This window comes from Peromyscus californicus, unplaced genomic scaffold (genome assembly GCF_007827085.1).
Source record: "Peromyscus californicus insignis strain IS unplaced genomic scaffold, ASM782708v3 Scaffold_11__1_contigs__length_118956290, whole genome shotgun sequence".
Classification (NCBI taxonomy): Eukaryota; Metazoa; Chordata; class Mammalia; order Rodentia; family Cricetidae; genus Peromyscus; species Peromyscus californicus.
The window spans coordinates 34140938-34161021 of NW_026294402.1; the positions used below are offsets into that span (position 1 = coordinate 34140938).

Below are 20084 nucleotides of genomic sequence, written 5' to 3' on the forward strand. Positions count from 1 at the left end.
CATTGAATAAATATACTTTTTCTGCCTTTCACTGTGTAAAAAAATATATTTACCACAAAAACTAACAATTGGACTTCTACATATTGATCCAAATGACTCAACATTAGTATGTTGAAGAGATATCTGCATTCCTATATTAATACAGCTATATCTGTGACAGCCATGTTACAGAAACAGCATCTACCAATGGCCCCATGGATAAGGAAAATGTGGTACATATTTACAAGGAAATACTGTGTAGCCTCTAAAAGGAAGAAAATTCTGTCGTTTGCAACAATGTGGGTTAATCTAAAGAAAGACATTGTATTATAGAGAGCAAACCATAGTCAGACAAACTCTATGTCTTCACTTCTGTGTGCAATCAACAGCCATTAAACGCATAGAGTGGAAAGATGTTAATCACAGATCAGAGTGTGGGGGAATGGAGAGAGATAGTCAGAGTTTATGAAATTTCATTTTGGCATGAAGAAAAAATTTGTGAGACCCACTGCACAGCATTGCAACTATACTGAACTATTATACATATACATTAACACATACTATTACCCCATTAAATACATGGAATTATACTCTTTGTCTATTTACATGAAAGTATCAGCTAAATAAATTTTAAAAAGGGTTTTCTTAACATTGTGCCAGCTGTATTTCAAGTGTTCTAATGGCCCCACATGGCTAGGGGATGTTATATTGGTAAACAAATAGAAGTGCTTCTGAGGAAACCATGCTGCAATTTCTCATGCTCCACACCACACTCTTCCAAGTTAGTCATGTCACAATGATGTGACATCACCCAGGACCCCCTCAACTGTCCACTTCACCCTGAACAAAGCATAGGCAAGAGCTGCAGATGAGAAACACATGTAAAAATCAGCCACAAGTCCTGAGAGTACCAGTCAGGGGACAAGATTGTTGTCTGGGATACCAGAGAATACACTTGTTCACAGTCAACAGTCTAACAAAAACCTCTGCTTATGGAAGCTATATCATGAAACTTGTGGCTTCACACTAAAATGTCTGTGGCCCTGTAAAATGTACTTAATTTTCTCTTTAGATTTCCTGTGTGTAAAATGATAATCATAACAATATGTCCAGTTTGCCTCACTGAGCTCTTTTAAGTATCAAACAAGGCCAAATATGTAAAACAAATGTAAGGCATTGAGTTTTTCCAACCTCTGCCTACCAGGGCTGCCCAACCTTTGAAAACTGTAGCATGATATTGTGGTCAAAAAATAACAAATATAAATGTGTTGGGTCATACTTATAGCTATCCTGGATGCATAGTCAGTGGAAACATAAATTCATATTTACATAAATCTATAGGCTGAGGGCTGAATTGCCTGAAAAGGAAATTGCCCAAAAGTAATTCACTGTTACAGATAAGATTAAAACAGGATGCGAAGGAATTACTGCTTCATTTTACCTGAAACCTTCCCTAGACTTCATCGAGTCTCACTGTAATGTCTTATTTTTAGAAATGTGAGTGCAGAACTCAGGTTTGAGCTAACTCGTCTTTAGCATACACTTCTGTGTGTAATCCTATACCCACATGTGTGAAGTACCTATTTCTTTTACTCAGCAAACATTTCCTTCTCTGAATGCTTTGTGTAGAGACTGCTGGCCACCATAGGAGTAATACAACTGAGCATAGAGATGTACAGCTGTAATCCATCACTTGTAAGATAGGTGTGGGTGAGAGGGGCTCAAGATCACTCAAGGCTGTCCACTAACATTATGATACCCCGTGTTGAAATAATAATAATACCTCTATGTTCTTTACCTTCTTGGATTATATTTTGGGTGAAAAAGTAAGGAAACAATCACTTTTGTTAATAAGTTAAAAATTGGAAATAACTGATAACTATTTATACAGGATTATAGGTAAAGTTCTATCAGGGAAGAAGTCACTTCTACCTGAGCACACTGGACTCGGTTTCCTTTACCTCAGGTCCCCCATTTCTGTCAGCCTTGGGTTCTGAATAACCATAGCATTTGCTGACCCTTATCAGTAGGTTTCACAGGGAAGCTCACACTGCCTTGGAGGCAACTCTAAGAATGCTGGCTCTAGAATTAGCAGTGAACATCTGGGCAAACATTCCTAATTGTTCTGGATTGACTCTGCCAAGGGTTAGCACTGAGGTCAACCCTGCAGTTTTCAAAACTGTAGAGTGGAAATAACATTTGCTCTGTAGGGCGTTAATCATGAAATTGGGTAAAATAGAAAAGGCATTTAGCCTATTGCCTAGAAGAAGGTTAACTACCAGTATCTTGAACACAAGCATGTGCATAGCTAATTCTTGTAATTTGGAGAAGATAGTTGATTGTCGAAAGTAGGTCAGAAATGGTGAGTTTCAATTTCAAAGAGAAGAGAGATTAAGAAAGTGTTCAACAGTGGAGAATACGCAGGAATACAACGAAAATGTCTGATTTAGAAAAGAAATCTGGACAAGAGTGGAGATAAGTAGATAAAGGGCAAGTTGTGCTCCAGCTAAATGTTAGATTAAAGAGTCCCTAATCTAAATGAGGATTTTTGAAAAGGAAGACAGGGAATCAAACCGTGGCTTTAGTGTCACCTACCTGTGGCATTTGAGCATTCAATTTAAGTAATGATTTAAAATTAGCTAGTCACATCACAAAAACTTAAATCTATTTTAGCAAACAGGCATTTCTATTTGAAGGGAAACAGTAATGTCAATCTTATTTTTCATCCTGAAAATAGATGATAACACACACACACACACACACACACACACACACACACACACACACACACACACACACACACTGTATTACGAAATTGTTCAGAATGATGACCCAGAGAAGGGCAATGACACAGAGTCTCCAAAGTCACTTAGCACATCCTGAAGTGGAACCTTCAGTGTGCTCTTCTAGTGGATGATCGCAGGTTCAAACCCTCCGAATGAATGAGGAAAATCTTAATACACTAAACAGCTGTGATTCACTCACCTGCAGCTTCCCACATATCACTGTAGAAATTGGTGAGGCATACATTTGGATCAAAATATTGCAGCAGGCCCTCAAGAGAGCTTCAGGACTTGAAGGTCTATTGCTAAGGGGTGTTGGCAAAGCAGAGGTAAATGCCAGCTGTGGGGCATGAAAACCTCCCATGCCATCCTCAGCTAAATGTCACTGGGGACCACACCAGGAACCAAGGCAAGGAAGAGCAGTGACCCACATGAACCATCCCTGAAGGATAAATTAGCTACGCTCCAGCACCTCCACATCACAGCTCCATAGTTCAGTGAATAAAAATTTCATGATTTTTTTCAAAATTCTTTACTTCATATATTTCTTTTGTGTTTGATTATTATTTTTTTTTTTTTTTTTTGGTTTTTCGAGACAGGGTTTCTCCGTGTAGCTTTGCGCCTCTCCTGGAACTCACTTGGTAGCCCAGGCTGGCCTCGAACTCACAGAGATCCGCCTGGCTCTGCCTCCCGAGTGCTGGGATTAAAGGCGTGCGCCACCACCGCCCGACTTGTGTTTGATTATTAACCCCACCAACCTACTGAATGGATTGATGATGTAATACCAACAAATAAAGTAAAAGAAAGAAGTCTACTTACCTAATACAAATACACTTCAATATGGCTTTACTTTCTTGGTTGCTGTGGTTGAAGCCAGGTCCTCATACGTGAGTGGATGCTCTAACCACTGAACTCCATTCTGAGCACTATATTTTTATTTGAAGGCTTTAAAAGTCATCTAGATAACTGATGGAATTCAGTGCATGTTAATAAGGTCAATTTTCTGCTGCAGAAAACACTTAAGCATGTTGATATCTTAGAAACATCTCTCAGAAATAGGGAAAGTCAGGGATGGAGAGATGGCTCAGTGGTTAAGAGCACTGGCTGCTCTTCCAGAGGTCCTAATTCAATTTCAGGCATGCATGCAGACAGAGAATTTGTATATTAAAAATTAATTAATTAATTAATTAAAAAAAGAAATAACAAAATCAGTAGAATGCTTGTTATATATTTATTTACACTGTGTATTTTACCATATTGTTGCCATGAGTAAAAGTTATCAATTTTATATGACTTTCAGTTGTTTTCTAAAGTTCTGCTTTTAATGTGCATTTTTAATTGTCATTAAAAATGAAAATTTCTTTTGCCTTTAAATTTTCTTCAGGGTCTTTCAGGTTGCTATTGTTTTGTTCATTAATATGTGAGTTGTTTATTAAAATCTATAGCTCTGAAAGCCAGGCATGGTGGTACACAGTTGTAATCCCAGAATTTAGATGCACAGAGAGGAGAAGTTAAAGGCCACTCCAAGTTACATATACTAGGGGCCAGGCCAGGCAGGTTTACATAGCAAAACTCTACCTCAAAAAACCAATTAGAAAAATGAAAATTTTAAAATAGTAGTTCTGGTTACGTATAAATAGACACTATATTAAATGTACTGTCATGGTTTAAATATGGCATGGCCCCCATAGGCTCATGTGTTGAATGATTGGTCCCAGCCTGGTGGTGGTACTGGAGATGATTTGGGGAGATTGTAGAAATTTTAGAAGGGAGGACCTAGCTAGAAGCAGTAGGTAACTGGGACATGAGTTTGTGGGATTTGTCTTGCTCTGGCCTCCCTCCTTTCATCCTTCTCTGCCCACCAGGAAATGAAGAATCTTTTCTATCACATCTTTTAGCCACCATGATGTTTTGCTCAAGCCCATAAGCCCAAGCAATCATGAACTGGATCCTCTTGAGCCAAAATAAATAACTCCTCCCTGTAAGTTGTTTTTCTTAGGTATTTTACTCATAGTTATGCAAATGTAATATGCGCACATAGGTATACTATTATATATAAATATATGTATACATATATTGTAGTATGTATATTTATAACTTATATAAACATTTAATCTAAGTTTGTTGCTGTGTTTAGAAAATCCATTTCAATAATCATTCTATATTAATCTAGTTTTTTTTCCTAAGGTGTGTTTTTTAAAATATTTTTACTTTTTCTTTGGCAATTTCATATATGTATATAATATACTTTGATTATATTTACTCCCTACCATTCTTGATCATATTCACACCTCAACCATTTTCTCTTATACCTTTGTTTTCCAACAGGTTCCTTCTTATTTTCATGTTCCCTTTTTGATTCACTGGGTTTAATTAGGTTGCTTACAAGAGCATGAGTGTGGAGTTATTTATAGGAGCATGTTCAGCTTACCAGTGGCTACACAACTGTAGAGAAAATAACTCCCCCCATCCCCAGAAGCCATTAACTCTTACTGAGCTAGGGGTAAGGCCTCATGAGTCATCCCCCATCCATGTTGGAATGTTGTCTGGCTTTATCTGGGCTTTTAACCACAGCTGCTGAGAACTGATAAGCTCAATGGCCCTGTTATTCATCCAGAAGACAGCACTTCACAACACTCTTTCCCATCCTCTGGCTCTTACCTTCTTTCTGCACCCTCTATCATCGTGTTTCCTAAGCCTTAGTGGGGGAATAATAGATGTCTCTTTTAATGAGAAGCACTCAGCAGTCCCTTATTCTCAGCACTTTGACTAGTTATGAGTCTCTGAAGTAACTGATGCCCACTGAAAAGACAAGTTTCTCTAACCAAGATTGGTAGCAACTGGTTACTACCAATTAATACACTGGTATAAACACAAATATTTAGAAGGCAGTTTGACAGCATATTCATGTAGCAAAATACCAATGATAAATTCCCCCTTGGGACTTATGACCTCCTGAACCGTAGGCTTTTGGCCAAGTTTACAGAACCAAGTATAAATTCCTTTTAGGAAGCAAACTACAGATCTAAAAAAGTTGTTGGTTATCCCCATTACTGTTGTGCCACTACAGCACAAGTGGGTAGGTACATCCTGCCCGGAAGTCAGAATTGTAACATACAGGGTCCAGCACTGGGTCAGACTGTTGGTGACTCCCTCCCCCATGCCCCCACAGCAGCTAGCATAGCACTTCTCAGGACTGTGAAAGCTAAACAGCAAGGAAGAATTCCTAGTTCTGTCCAGCTTTGTCTTTTATTTCCCAGTTAAATTTAACAAGAGTTTACTTTTTTTTTTTAACTTAAAAAGATATCTGTTTTGTTTTAGCTTGTATTTTTTTTCTGGGGAAAAAAAAAACTAAATTTCCAACCTCTCTTCTTTTTCAATCTTATAACTTTGAGTTTGTTATAATCAATAATATTGATTTGATAATTAAAGATTCTATCAGTATCTATTATCAGTATGACCTAGCATTATTTACCTTTAAAATGATACAATTTAGCTGTGTTTTTACCTGTTTTAAATTAAATTTAATCACAAAATCATTATATAGAAATGTTGATATCAAGTAGTTTTGTCTTGTACTTCTCATTCTAATATAAAATATGGATTTTTTTCTTTGTTATGGTAAGATTATTTTATTAATAGAGTACTAAAATATGGATTTTAATTGCTGGTTAATTTCAAATTAGATACTCGAGGCATGAAATTATCACTATTTTGTAATGCAATTAATATACATGAAGTAAATTTTGATGTATTATTTAAAGAAATGTATCCTAAATTTTCTGGATTATGTTTTAGTTCCAGCATTATGTTTAGTTAATACTAGTTTTAATATTTGTGGATATGGGAGTTTTGTCTGCATGTATGTCTATACACCATGTGTGTGCCTGGTGTCCATATAGGCCAGGAAAGGGTATCAGGTTCCTTGGAACTGGAGTTACAGATGACTGACAGCCATGCTGAGAACTGAACCTGGGTCTTATGGAAGAGCAAGCAGCAAGTGCTCTTAACCACTGAACCATCTCTCCAGCCCCTTGAACTAGAATTTTTAAACTATTGCTTGGGGTTGTTAGGACAGCCTCTTTGTATCTACCAGGCTTTAGTTCCAGGATCCCAGGTACGAAAAGCATTGGAGCTCAAGGCCTTTATATAAATGACATATTCTTTCCCTATAACATGTGCATGTCCTCCTGCACATTGTCAGACATCTCTAATTGCTTATACTATATACAGTCAGATCAAAGTTGATCCTGTGTAAGTAGTTGCTATTCTAATTTATTTAGGAAATAATGGCAAGAAAAGAATTTGTGCTTGTTCAGTATGGACATAGCAATTATAGACCTACTTACATTTTTCATTGAACAGACAGCTCTATAATCACATACATGTGGGACTGATTCAGTTTCAGGGCTTTATGGCTCTATCCATTGAAAAAGTGGTCTTTTCACTTTGACCTTTCCTACTGTCCCAATGGGCTATCAGGACTATTGAAGTTGATACACATTTCTTAAGTGTGTGTTTTATTCCATTTCACTAAGATTTTCATGCTGACATAGGGATCTGTGTATTTGTGCTATTAATAATTTTTATAATCTCTCATATTTCACTTTTTGCTTTGCAAAGTGGTCTTTCACTGATGAAGGACAATTTCTCAAGTGAAAAAATTACACATTTTTTATTTTGTTGGAAATTTCTGAAGTTAAAAAAAAACTAATTTTGAAAACTTAGTTTCCAAAGAACTAGGTTTCATTACTGCATTTTACAAACAAAATCTTTGCTGTTTCTCTCCTGCCCTTTCCTTTTCTGCATCCCCCTTCCCTCCCTGGTTTCTCACCCCACCCCAGTAGCCTCTCTTCTATTTTCAAGTTTTATGCTATGTTTTCCTCCTCCTTCCTTATTTTTATATTGTCTTCTCTTTTTTTTCTCAGCCATCATCACAAAGCTTTCTTTATAGTTTTCTGGGTTGTTCTTTTCCCCAAGCAGACTGGGGCCGGAGACTCTGTTGCTTTTTATTGCGTGGGTCGCATCTACTCAGTCAAACCTTTGTTGCTTCTTCTCTTCTGCTACTGCTTTTAATTCCATGGATGTACACATAGGACTTCCCTGCTTATTAATGTGCAACATAAATTTAAGTTTTGCGTCATCCTATAAACTTTGGCATATCTTACGTTTTGTTTTCTATTCATCTCAAAGTACATCCTCATTCCCTTCATTTTCTTCTTTGACGCTGCAGGTACTTAGAGATATACTGTTTAATTCCCACATCCTCTTCATTTTCAATTTTTTATTATTGTTCACTGTTAGTTTTATTCTACTATAATTAGAGAATACACTGTGATGTCCGGAAAAAAATGGCCCCCAAAGGGAGTGGCACTATTAAGAGGTGTGGTCTTAGATCCAAGATGGCAGCCAGCAGGAGGCTGATGAAGGAGCTTGAAGAGATCCGCAAATGTGGAATGAAAAACTTCTGTAACATCCAGGTTGATGAAGCTAATTTATTGACTTGGCAAGGGCTTATTGTACCTGACAACCCTCCATACGACAAGGGGGCCTTTAGAATTGAAAGCAACTTTCCAGCAGAGTATCCATTCAAACCACCCAAGATCACATTTAAAACCAAGATCTATCACCCTAACATTGATGAGAAGGGGCAGGTCTGTCTGCCGGTAATTAGTGCTGAAAACTGGAAGCCAGCCACCAAGACCGACCAAGTAATCCAGTCCCTCATAGCACTGGTGAACGACCCCCAGCCTGAGCACCCACTCTGGGCTGACCTAGCTGAAGAATACTCTAAGGACCGTAAAAAATTCTGTAAGAATGCTGAAGAGTTTACAAAGAAATATGGAGGAAAGCGACCTGTGGACTAAAATCTGCCATGAGTGATTCCAGCAAGTTTGAGCAGAGCCCCGAGCAGTACTCAGATACCCCGCAAAGCAGGACTCTGTGGTAAATTGACACGGGCCACCACCTGGAGTCCACTTGTGGCAGTTACTAACTTTCTACAGTTTTCTTAATCAAAAGTGGTCTAGGTAACCTGTAAAGAAGGATTAAAAAATTCAGATGTTCTAGTTCTGCTTGTTTTGTTTTAAAAATCACTGCTTTAGTCTACTTCAAAAAATAAAGAGGTGTGGTCTTGTTGGAGTAGGTGTGGCCTTGTTGGACGAAGTATGTCACTGTGGAGGTGGACCTTGAGGTCTCATATATGCTCAAGATACCACCCAGAGTGTCAGTTCACTTCCTGTCTGCCTGCATGATGTAGAATTCTCAGCTACTTCTCCAGCATTATGTCTGCCTGCATGCCATCATCATGCTCCCAGGTCATGATAATAATGGACTAAACCTATGACTCCTCAATTAAATGTTTTCTTTTTAAGAGTTGCCATGGTCATGGTGTCTCTTTACAACAATAAAAACCCTAACTAAGTCATACACTGTTAATTAGAATTAATTTTATTAAAATTGGTTTGTGACTTAGAATATGGTTTATCCTGGAAAACAGTCTATATGTATTTGAGAAAAGTATGTCTTCTGCTGTAGTTGGATGCTGTATATAGGTGACATGTATGCCCTTTTTATCTGCCATGTTCAAATTGTTTAGCCATTATCAAAATTGTGGCTTGTAGTCTCCAGATACTATTATAAAACTCTCTTACTTTATATGTTCTGGGACTCTATTGTTTGGTATATATCTGTCTGTGATTGGTATAGGTGCTTGATAAATTGGCCCTTTGGTCAATATATGAGTCTTCTACATCGCCTACAACAGTCTTGATTCAAAGTCTATGCTGTCTCATATAACTGTAGCCTCTCTTCTGGTTCTTGGTTTCTATTTCCATCAGTTATTTTTCTGTTCTTTCTCTTTTAACCTATTTGTGAGATCTAGCTTACAAAAAAAATCATATTGTCTTTCTTCATCCTCCATAGGGACACTGCCTTTGGCAATTTAACCCATTTACATTTAAAGTGATTACTGTTATGAAAGGCTTTCTGCAATTCTTCCATTTTATATCAGTAAGTTGTGTAATTTTTATGCTTCTCATTCCCACAATTACTGTTTCTTTGTGTGTTTAGTTGATTTAATGCAGTCCTGTATGGTTTGGATAGTAACCATTCTCTAAAGTAGCATTTGTTAAAGGCTTTGTTTCCAGTGTATTGAGAGGTACTGCAACATCTGGTAGATGGGATCTAGCAGAAGGAAGTCATTAGAGGAGATGCCTTAATGGGATGTTAAGACCTCAGCCTTTTCTTCTTTCTTTGCTTCTTGGTCACAATGATACCGCAGCTTTTCTCCATTGTGCTATCCCCACCATGGTGTTCTGCCACAGAATCCCAAGAACAATGCAGGAGCTGAGTGTGGACTGCAGCCTCAGAAAGTGTGAGCCAAAATAAACCTTCCCCACAGGCTGTCTGTCTGCAGTACTTTTCCCTGGCAAAGGAAAGCTAACACAGCTGCTTTTCTGTTCTTCCCTCCCATCTCTTCACATAAACATTTTCGATATTTACCTAATGATTACCACAAGATGATAAATAACATCCCAAATGTATAACAAGTTGGTTAAAGAGATAGAGATTTGCTGTCTAAAGCATGAAAACACTATCTTTCTGTATAATGATACCTGTCTCTTTTAAAGAAATTTTTGTGACAAATTACATCCCTACATATTCTGTACCCAGTAGGGTAAATTTATAGTTCTTTTCATTTATGTGTCTTTAAATCTTGTACATAGTAAAAGGTATATTTGTAAAACTACAGCAATACTGGATTTTGTAGTTATCTACAGAGGTACTTCCCTGGAAACATTGTGTTCATCATTTAGCTTTGTGTTTACATTTAATCTCTTTTCTTGTCACTCCATTCTTTCTGATAGGACAGGTGAGTGTTGACGGCAAATCCCTTAGCTTTTGTCTGTCTGGAAATAACCAAATTGCTATTTGTTCACTTCTTTGATTGCTTGTCTTCAGCTGGTGTTTTGCCAAAGATCTTCTTGATGGCCAAGAGCCAAAACCAAAGCAAGAGAATACCGAGGAAGAGGATAAGGGGAGCAGGGAGTTGGAGGATGCGTGAGAGGAAAGAAAATATGTTTTGAAGAACAGCAGAAATCTGTGTCTTTGCAGATTGTCTCTGCAGTAGGCACTGCTACTCTCCCTCAGCCACACTTGCTGCTGGCTGATCCTAGAGACAAGTCAGAGATAAAAATTTAGTCTTCTTTTGTAGTTATTCACATGTGTCTTGCCTGGGGGTGTAAATGGCTCTCAAAACTCCATGGTACCAGGCTAGAGAAATGGTTCAGTGGTTAAGTTAAAAGCACCTGCTGCTCTTGCAGAGGACCAGTGTTCAGTTCTCAGGACCCACAGAGTGGCTCACAACCATCCATAACTTCAGTTCCAGAGGTTGCCCTATTTCAATCTCCACAGGAACCAAGAACACACATGGTATACCAACATACATGCACACAAAACACTTATACACATAAAATTAATAAATTTCAGATATATGTTACTTATGAATATTTTAATTCTCCAAAAGATTTTCTTTTCAGATTTAACTGTTTGGCTTTCAATATCTTTGTATTTGCCACACTTTCTTATTATATGTATGTATGTGTGCATATGTGTGTGCACATGTATGCATGTGTGCACATGTATGTGTGCACACATGTGATGCTTGTACATGTGTTTGTCAGTGTGGACACTCATGCTAAGCCACATCTGTGGATGTCAGAGGATAATCTGCCTGAGTCAGGCAAAAACCTACATATGCAAATCTCAAATTATATTGTACCCTGTGGTGACATTTCTGTTACTTTTGGCAAAGGGGGGGGGGGAATAGCGTATCTCCTGTCATATGGCCCCCAGAGATTAGGTCACATAAACATAATTATTTTATAATAAAATCTAATCTGCTTCTTCCAGATCTGAGGACTAGGGCCCCACAGTGTGGTCACAAACCAAAGACTCAGCATCTACCAGGAAGCCCCAGGAGTACTGGCATGTTAACCTAGGGTTTAGTACCTGTGAGGCAAGTACTTAATTGCTGAAAAACAGCCACATCTGCCTCTTTATTGGTTCATCATTTACTTGTCCACTACAGACCAAATTCTAACAAAGTTGATTCTGACAGTTTGGGCAACTTTTCAATGTTCATGTAGTAGGGTGGGCCTTCTTTGCTGGTTTAACTGATGTCACTCCTTTTGGGATATTTATAATGCTTTTATTGCTTCCTCTACAAGCTTATTTTGTAACCTTACATCATTTTTACACTAGCCATTTCAAGGTTCCCCCCCATCCTAATTCCATCATCTCTGTTTTTTCTGTCCATTTCCTATTAATTTCCCCTTGCTTATGAGACATAATATGCAGCTCCTTGCATGAAATGGCCTTCATGAATTGTTAACATTGCACTGGTTCATATTCAGATTTTCTTGTCTTACTTTAATGGGTGTTAAATTTATTTTAAGGTCCAAGCATGGTGATGCACACAAGTAATTCTAGCACATAGGAGGCTGGACTGGAGCATCACCAGTTCTAAGCTAGGTTAGCTTAAATTACACAGCATGATCCTGGAGAGGGAGAGGGCATAGACTTCGGTTATGTTTGGAAGCTATTTACTAATGAGGTTGAGCCATTAAGAGCTTTAAGTCCAGTTTTTAAAAGACAGGTCTACTCTGGCTTTACTCCTCAGAAAATTTAGCTGTACTATTGTCATAATATTTTTAATTTCTGATTATGCTAATTGCTCAAAATCATCTCTGTCCTGTTCCCTGGATGGATGGATCTGGCACAGCTAGCTGGTCACTACAAGCACTAGCAAGATTTCATCTTCCAGCTCCACAGCAGTTACTGTTCTCATAGTCTCATATGCCCTCTCCCTCTCCAGGCTCATGCTATGTAACTTAAGCTAGCTTGACCCTACTCACTGGTGCATGCAGCTCTTTCTCTGGTCAGTTCCTCTCCTCATTGATATCATGGACCAAATACCAAAAGAGCCTTCACTTTCTCAAACCCTGATATCTAACTCCTCAAAGCAGCAAAACTACTCTTCTGTGGCTGGGATTTCCTTCTGAGAATTGTATCTGGAAGGTGTGTACAAGTAGAAAGCCAGGATACTTCAAAGTCTCGCCTTATTTGTTTGGATTAAAAAAAAATCTTGGGAGCATCTCAACTCATCAGTAATAGTAGGGAGCTATCCTGAGAGAGAGAGAGAGAGAGAGAGAGAGAGAGAGAGAGAGAGAGAGAGAGAGATATGAGCCAAAAGAAAATAAATACTAGGTAGATGATAGACAGTCAGAAAGATGAATTGGTGATAAATAGATTAGGTAAGTGATAGATAAGATAGCTAGATGATAGAAAGATAGATAGATAGATAGATAGATAGATAGATAGATAGATAGATAGATAATAACAGATAGATGGACAGAGAGTGACAGGTGGCTGCACACATATACTGATATATTCAGAGATACCTGTGCTAATGTGTAAACCTATTTTTTTCTCCTGTTAAAAGCTCAAACTGCTAGCATGTTTATGTATGTATATATATGTGTGTGTGTTTGTGTGTATATATATAAATGTGTGTATATATGTGTATGTATGTATACATATACAAAGATATATATGTATATACATGTATGTGTGTGTGTGTGTGTGTGTATATATATATATATATATATATATATATATATATATATATATATATATCTTTGTGACAGAGGGAGAGAGTTGGAGATAGTTATGAGCCCCAGCTAAGGAGCTATTGACAATTGATATCTACTGGGAGAGGGAGAACCAGTTTTCTTTAAGGGTGTCACCCCAGGTAGGTTGACTACTCTCCAGCGGAAGTCCACACATCCAAGAGTACAAGAGCAGCACAACTGTAATTGATGGGTTAGAAAAGAAAAGAAAACCAAGTTGGGTGGGTAGAGAAGGAGGTAGATCTAGAAGGAGGTAGAAGAGAGGTGAATGCGATCAAAACACACTGGACACAGTTCTTGTCTCAAAGAATTTTAAAAAACAGACTAAAAGAAAACTTTGTTTACTATAAATAATTGGAATACTTTGTCAGTCATAATCTTGAGGATTATGGTATCATTACAGGGTCCTTCGATTCTTGTCTTCTTGAAGGATGACTTCAGTCAAGACAGAGACGATTGGAACTCACGTTTGTTTGGCAAAGCAGCACAAGCAACGCTAAGGAAAGTAAGCTCTCCCAAGACGGAGTGGACTCAGGAAGCACAGCATTGTGGGTAAACTGAACAAAGCCAGCAGTGCAAGGAGTTAAAGGGGTGGTCTGCCCCAAAACAGGGAGCACATAGTGGATTCTGTGTTGTGGGACTTAATGAATATTCATGAGGAGGGTGGAGCATTCGGAAGGTGAGTTGACACAGTTCATGTCACAATCACGGTGGGCCAGACATTAGTATCATAGTGGGTTTTTTTTTTTTCATGATCTCCACAAAAGGGAAACTGTGGCAAAATATTCCTTTACACTGTGTGAATATGTGCCACTATATTCAATATATATTCAATAAAGAGCTGAGTGGCCAATAGCTAGGCAGAAAGAGATTAGGCAGGACTTCTGGAGATAGAGAGGTCTCTGGGAAGAAGAAAGGCAGAGTCGCCAGACAGAGAGGAAGCAGGATGGGCAGTACAGAGTAAAAGTAACTAAGCCACATAAAAGAATGTAGATTTTAAAATATGGGTTAATTTAAGTTATAAGAATAGTTGGGAACAAGCCTAAGCTAAGGCCGAGCACTCAAAATTATTAAGAAGTCTCCATGCGGTTACTTGGTAGCTGGCAGGCAGGACAAAGAAAGATTGGTTACAGGAAACTGTGTCAAAAACAAAATGTCAGATTCTTGAGGTTGAAAGCCCTTCATTAGTGCACATATCAGGGTAGGGGATGCTCCAGTGCTTTAGCTTCTGGAACAATCTAACTGCAGCTTCAAGGATGTTTAACCACAAAGGGGCGTTTTTGACAGACACAGTAACCAAGGTGCAGTTGTAGTTTTCCTTGGTTCCATCATAGTTAGTTGTTAGCCTATGTGGTGGTCTTCCATGTCTACTCCCTGGAGTAGACCATTCTTACCATTTAGTATGTTGCAGTTAAGTGTATTAGAACATGCGAAAGTCAGCAATGTCTCGAATATATTCCTCTGGGGAGAGAGCTGTTCCAAGCCTGGAAGCCTGCCTATTTGGAGCCTGGAAACTTGCCAAGATCAGCATTGTTTGTCTTCCAGAGTACTGTCTTTCCTCTTATCTGGTCTGTGTGACAGTCTAACATTCAGCAAACCCCTCTCATTTACTTTCCTGGGTATTCCTAATCACACCACTATAACCCTAACATTTTTAATTGAAAATATTTTTTTCATACAATACATTCTGATCGTGATTTCCCCTCCCCCAACTCCTTCCAGACACTCCCCACCTCCTCACCCACCCAAATCCATGCTCCTCTCTCTCTTTCATTAGAAAACAAGCAGGCATCTAAAAAGTAATAATAAAATAAAAATCAGAATAGGCCAAACATACAAAGAAACAAACTGTTTAAAAAAATAATAAAGCCAAAGAAAAAGCACAAAAAAATACAAACACAGAGACACACACATTTGCACACACAGAAATCCTATAAAAAGGCAAAATCAGGAAACACAATATATAAACAAAAGACCTGTAAGATAGAAAAATGCCCAGACAAAGTCTTAAGAAACAAACAAAAACAAAAACAAAAAACCTCCAAAAATACCAGAGTTCATTTTGTGTTGGCCGTCTACTGCTGGGCATGGGGCCTGCCCTTTAGTGTGGTTTGTATATTCAGTGAGACTCCATTGGAGAAAACTAATTTTTCCTTTAAGAGAGGTAAAAACCTACCATTCTAATATCTACTTAACCCTAAAGTGTGTTTCCTCAGAACAATCAGGTAACTAACTCTACCATGTTCATATTTATTTCAGCCCCATGGGAAAATCACACATGTATAAACTCCACACTTATTTATGGTCTCTCATCTAATTTTGCTTTTATTTAAATAAGACTCAACTAGTGCTTGTGGTTTATATTTTTCTTATTTACAAATTTATTCTAATTGTACAAAATGTTACCGCTGTTGGACACAGTATTTTCTATTCAATGATAAATCTTGATTCAATAAGAAGTTTCAGTCCGCTCATGTTTCCATCCCTAATTTAAATCTGATTTAAATAATTTCAGTAGCCTAGAAAGTGTTCTGTACATTTCTATGCTGGCCAGCAACATGTTTTACTTATCCAAACAGCCCCTCAGATGAGCATGCTGGAATACACCTTTCCATCTACTATCACTTCATCCCAAATGTCTTTATTTACACAGTTGTACTGATTAAAATCCTTAGGCAACTGAAAATCATATGTCATTTTTTTCTAAATTCGTGTCTATGCCTGTAAGTAAAATGTTTGCTCATTTAATTGCTGATATTTTAGCTATAATGTCATCCATCAAAATGAGATCCTGTCTATCACATATCCCATACTATTCCAATACTTTCTGTCTGGTGTGTTCGGTCTTTTATTCAGCACAAACTGAATAAATGAATTGCTATCATAAATACATCACACCCTCCATGCAGTGGGCTTTCTTGGCTGATCACGAGTTTAAAGACACGGGAAAGAGGGATCTACAAACCCCAAATGGGCCTGACAGATGTGGCTTTTCAGGCAGCAATCATGTGCACCTGGATTTCAAGCTCTGGTTAATTTTAACCTTTAAAATCAGTTCTTTGCAGACATACTGACGCCACTGAAGTAATAAATAACTTGGAGAATGCCTTCTTTAGCTTATCTCAATTCTTACCTGGAATGCAGAACATCAGTGAATGACCTCCAGGCCAGATCTGGTGCTGTTCTTCACAGAAACCCACAGCCACCACAATTACATCCACTGCTTTGCAGCGACCCTTTTGAAGTCTTTTGTTTGTTTGTTCATTCCCCAGACATGCAGGATGCCTTTTCAGTGCACTTATTCTGATCCAACCTTGTTTGGGCTCAGATGAGCTCTGTTTATATTGAATGTGTCTCATTTTACTTTTCACACTGACAAGCTCATTCTTGAAACTGTTTAATGTAACTTTCCATTCAGAACATACCATGAACTGAAAATTAAAGATGCCTAATTTGTGGCATAGAGAAAAAAATGTCATCTCAGAGAAACCAAACAGAAAGAAGCAAAATACTGCATACACACTGTTCAAGATGAGGAAAAAAGTGTGATGTTTTTATTAGATTTAAATATTTACTAATCTCGATATGCTATGTCTTCTGCTTGGATGACCAGATGCCATGTATTCTCACTGAGGTCATATTCACTTGATTATTTGCTTAACCTTCATCCTAGAACTACACTTACATTGAGTGTTGGATTTTAATGAGCCCCTTACAGTAAACACACAGGAAAACGTCCTCTACATTTGTTATATAATGTTTTGTGGTGAATTCCATCACACATTTGTTTTGTTTTGTTTTCTCTAAATGACTATGCAGTGCACTGTGGTTTTTCCTCCTCTTCGGACTAGATTTAGGAAAACAAGGGTTAAAAAATAAAATGTTTAATTCTGGTAATGATATGAAACTTTAAATTTAAAATATATGCTACTGCTTGCTTTCATATCTACTATATTATACCATGTTAATCATATGTATGTGTAATTCAGTAATCTGAATATTTGTAATATAGTTACACAGCTAACCTCAGCTCAGCTCAGATTGCTTTTAGGGATCAGAGTATAGACATGATTAGGAATACATAAATACATCTCAGTATAAAGCACATTTATTATGAAGATATTTTTCTTCTTACAAGCTTCACCAATGCATTTTTTACTTCCTTGTTCCTCAGACTGTATATCAGTGGATTTAGCATGGGAATCACTGTGGTATAAAACACTGAGGTCACTTTCTCATGGATGAGTGAACCATTTGAAGCAGGTTTCAGATACATGGACATGAGCGATCCATAAAATATAAGAACAGCTGTCAGGTGGGAGCTGCAGGTGTTAAAGGCCTTGGACTTGCCCTCTTTCGAGTGGATGCGGAGGATGCTGGCCAGAATAAACCCATAAGATATGATTATTGTCAGGCTGGTGGCTACCATATTAAAGCCACCAATGATAAAAATCAAAAGCTCATCAACGTAAGTGCTGGAACAGGAGAGTTGAATAAGAGGGACGATGTCACAGAAATAATGTTCAATGATGTTGGATTTGCAGAAAGATAACCTTAATATACAGCCCCCATGAATCACAGCGTCGGTGAAGCCCACTGAAAAGACAGCAGCCACCAGTAAAGAACAGACCCGAGGGGACATGATGACAGCATAGAGCAACGGACTGCAGATGGCCACATAACGATCGTAGGCCATGGCTGCCAACATGTAGCATTCCGAAATGACAAAAACACAGAAAAAGAAGAGCTGAGCCATGCAATCGGAATAAGAGATAGCTTTATCCCTGCTTAGAAACCCCACCAGCATTTTGGGAGTAACAACAGACGAGCAGCAGAAATCTAAAAAGGACAAACTACTGAGAAAATAGTACATGGGGGTATGCAGTTGAGAGTTCGGCTTGATGAGGGCTATCATGCCAAGATTTCCCACCGCAGTGACTATGTAAATCACCAGGAAGAGACAGAAAAGGGGCAGCTGAAGCGTTGGCTCCTCGGTTAACCCCAACAACAGAAACTCAGTCACCGTGGAGTGATTTCTTAAGCTCATTCTCCTCTGAGAAATTTGTAAAGATGAGGGGGGGGGGGGGGGGAATGTCAAATAAGAGCGAATCCTTGTTGTTCTCGAGTCCTCCAGAGCCCAGGTGTTTCTTGCTGTGAAAACAAAGACTGTGTTATAAAATTCAAAGGGTCAGCATATACATTGGAAAGTCAGTAAGCACCTACTACCATCGGTTTTATGAACCACCAATACACTTCACCATCTCCTCCAGGGCCTCAAATTCTCTGGGCAAAGGACCAAACATTCCACCCTAGAATCTAGGACAGGAGTCATGCTAAGGATTGTGAAGGCATTCTCCTGAAGCAAATCAGCAGAAGTGCATAACTAAGAGGATGGAACCAAGACACTTCTCAAAAGACTGTGTGACTGTGGCTCACTCTGCTTTGCCCACACAGTTGTTATTACTATCAACTATTTTTTTTTGCATTCTAGATTTTCCAGCATTGATAACAGAATACTGGCTAAGTGAAAGTATTAAGAGGTATTGCATGAAATGAATACTCAAGGATCATTTATTAGAAACACCTGATGAGTTACATAGACTATTCCTCAGTTCTCGTAAAGGACTGTATAGAATAAAATATTTCCAAGTGTGTTTAAAGATAGCCACTTGGACACTTTTTTTTTTTTTTTTTTTTGTATAGCAATAGTGTGACTCGGGAAACAAGTTCTTATGTGTTAGCAGTATTTTCAAGTGGACTTTAGATGGTTTTCCTGGTTGAAAGTCTGTTCTCCTCGCACTTACAGATGATGGGAGAATGCTGACCTCTCAAAGGCATTCCAGCCTTTTTGATCTCAGCTAGCTCCTGTCCATGAGCAACCCTGAGATCTGTATCTCTCCCTGGAGGCTTCCAAACAGCACTTCTTCTCTCTTCCTGTCCTCTGGTGAAGAGCCAAGATGGTAATCTTGAAGTGGCCTGCCCTCAGGTCGAACAAGGCCTTGTCTCTGAGGTCTGACTACTTTTTCCTTGGTTGTGCTGACCACAGAGCTCTGTCTGAACTTCCACATATGGAGTCCTTCTCAGGCTTGTATCTATCATTTTCTCAACCTCTTTGGTTCTGGATCTGTCTCCCTCCATGGCTCTTCAAGAAGCTGTTCCATTTTGGTTTCCAGTTATTAACATTAAGGACAAGATACTCTTTGGCTACCTGAACTTTCAAAGATGCAGGAAATTATTTCCCAGAACCTTCTCTCTTTCTGAAGAAAGGGAGCATAATGACATTCAACAGGTATTTTCTTAGTGGGGCTCAACTCTACAAAGCACGAATCTTTTGTATCATGAGCAAATGGAGGTACCCAGTTGCCCTTGGCCTGTTACAGAAACACCTAGGTGTCTTCCTGTCCCATTACCCCTTACCAGTTAGGGTACACATATGCAGACTAGTCATAATGACTGTACAGAAAGACAAAGGAAAGGGGTGTTCAACAAGATTCTTATTCTCATGTATTATTTCTCCTTTAATCTCATAGATGTTTCCATACCAGTCTTTAATCTGCCCTGAGGGTCACATACACACTAACCATTCTCAGTACATATCTAATCCTCCCACACAAGCCCCTAGTCTTACCGG

The 20084-nt window shown here is 38.5% G+C and overlaps 2 protein-coding genes across 2 annotated transcripts; one reads left to right on the top strand and one right to left on the bottom strand.

Annotated features, from left to right (window-relative positions):
- The first annotated feature begins 8164 nt into the window (after positions 1 to 8164).
- LOC128103917 (ubiquitin-conjugating enzyme E2 L3-like) lies at positions 8165 to 8681 on the top strand. The gene has a single exon (XM_052728607.1). The coding sequence runs from the start codon at positions 8165 to 8167 to the stop codon at positions 8627 to 8629; it is 465 nt and encodes a 154-aa protein (XP_052584567.1). The 3' UTR covers positions 8630 to 8681.
- An 8883-nt stretch (positions 8682 to 17564) lies between these two features.
- LOC128103926 (olfactory receptor 8D4) lies at positions 17565 to 18500 on the bottom strand. Its single transcript, XM_052728616.1, has one exon. The coding sequence runs from the start codon at positions 18498 to 18500 to the stop codon at positions 17565 to 17567; it is 936 nt and encodes a 311-aa protein (XP_052584576.1).
- Positions 18501 to 20084: the final 1584 nt, after the last annotated feature.

Bases quoted from the DNA above. Each gene is read 5' to 3' on its own strand.
- LOC128103917 (XM_052728607.1), top strand. From the start codon at position 8,165: ATGGCAGCCAGCAGGAGGCTGATGAAGGAGCTTGAAGAGATCCGCAAA.
- LOC128103926 (XM_052728616.1), bottom strand. From the start codon at position 18,500: ATGAGCTTAAGAAATCACTCCACGGTGACTGAGTTTCTGTTGTTGGGG.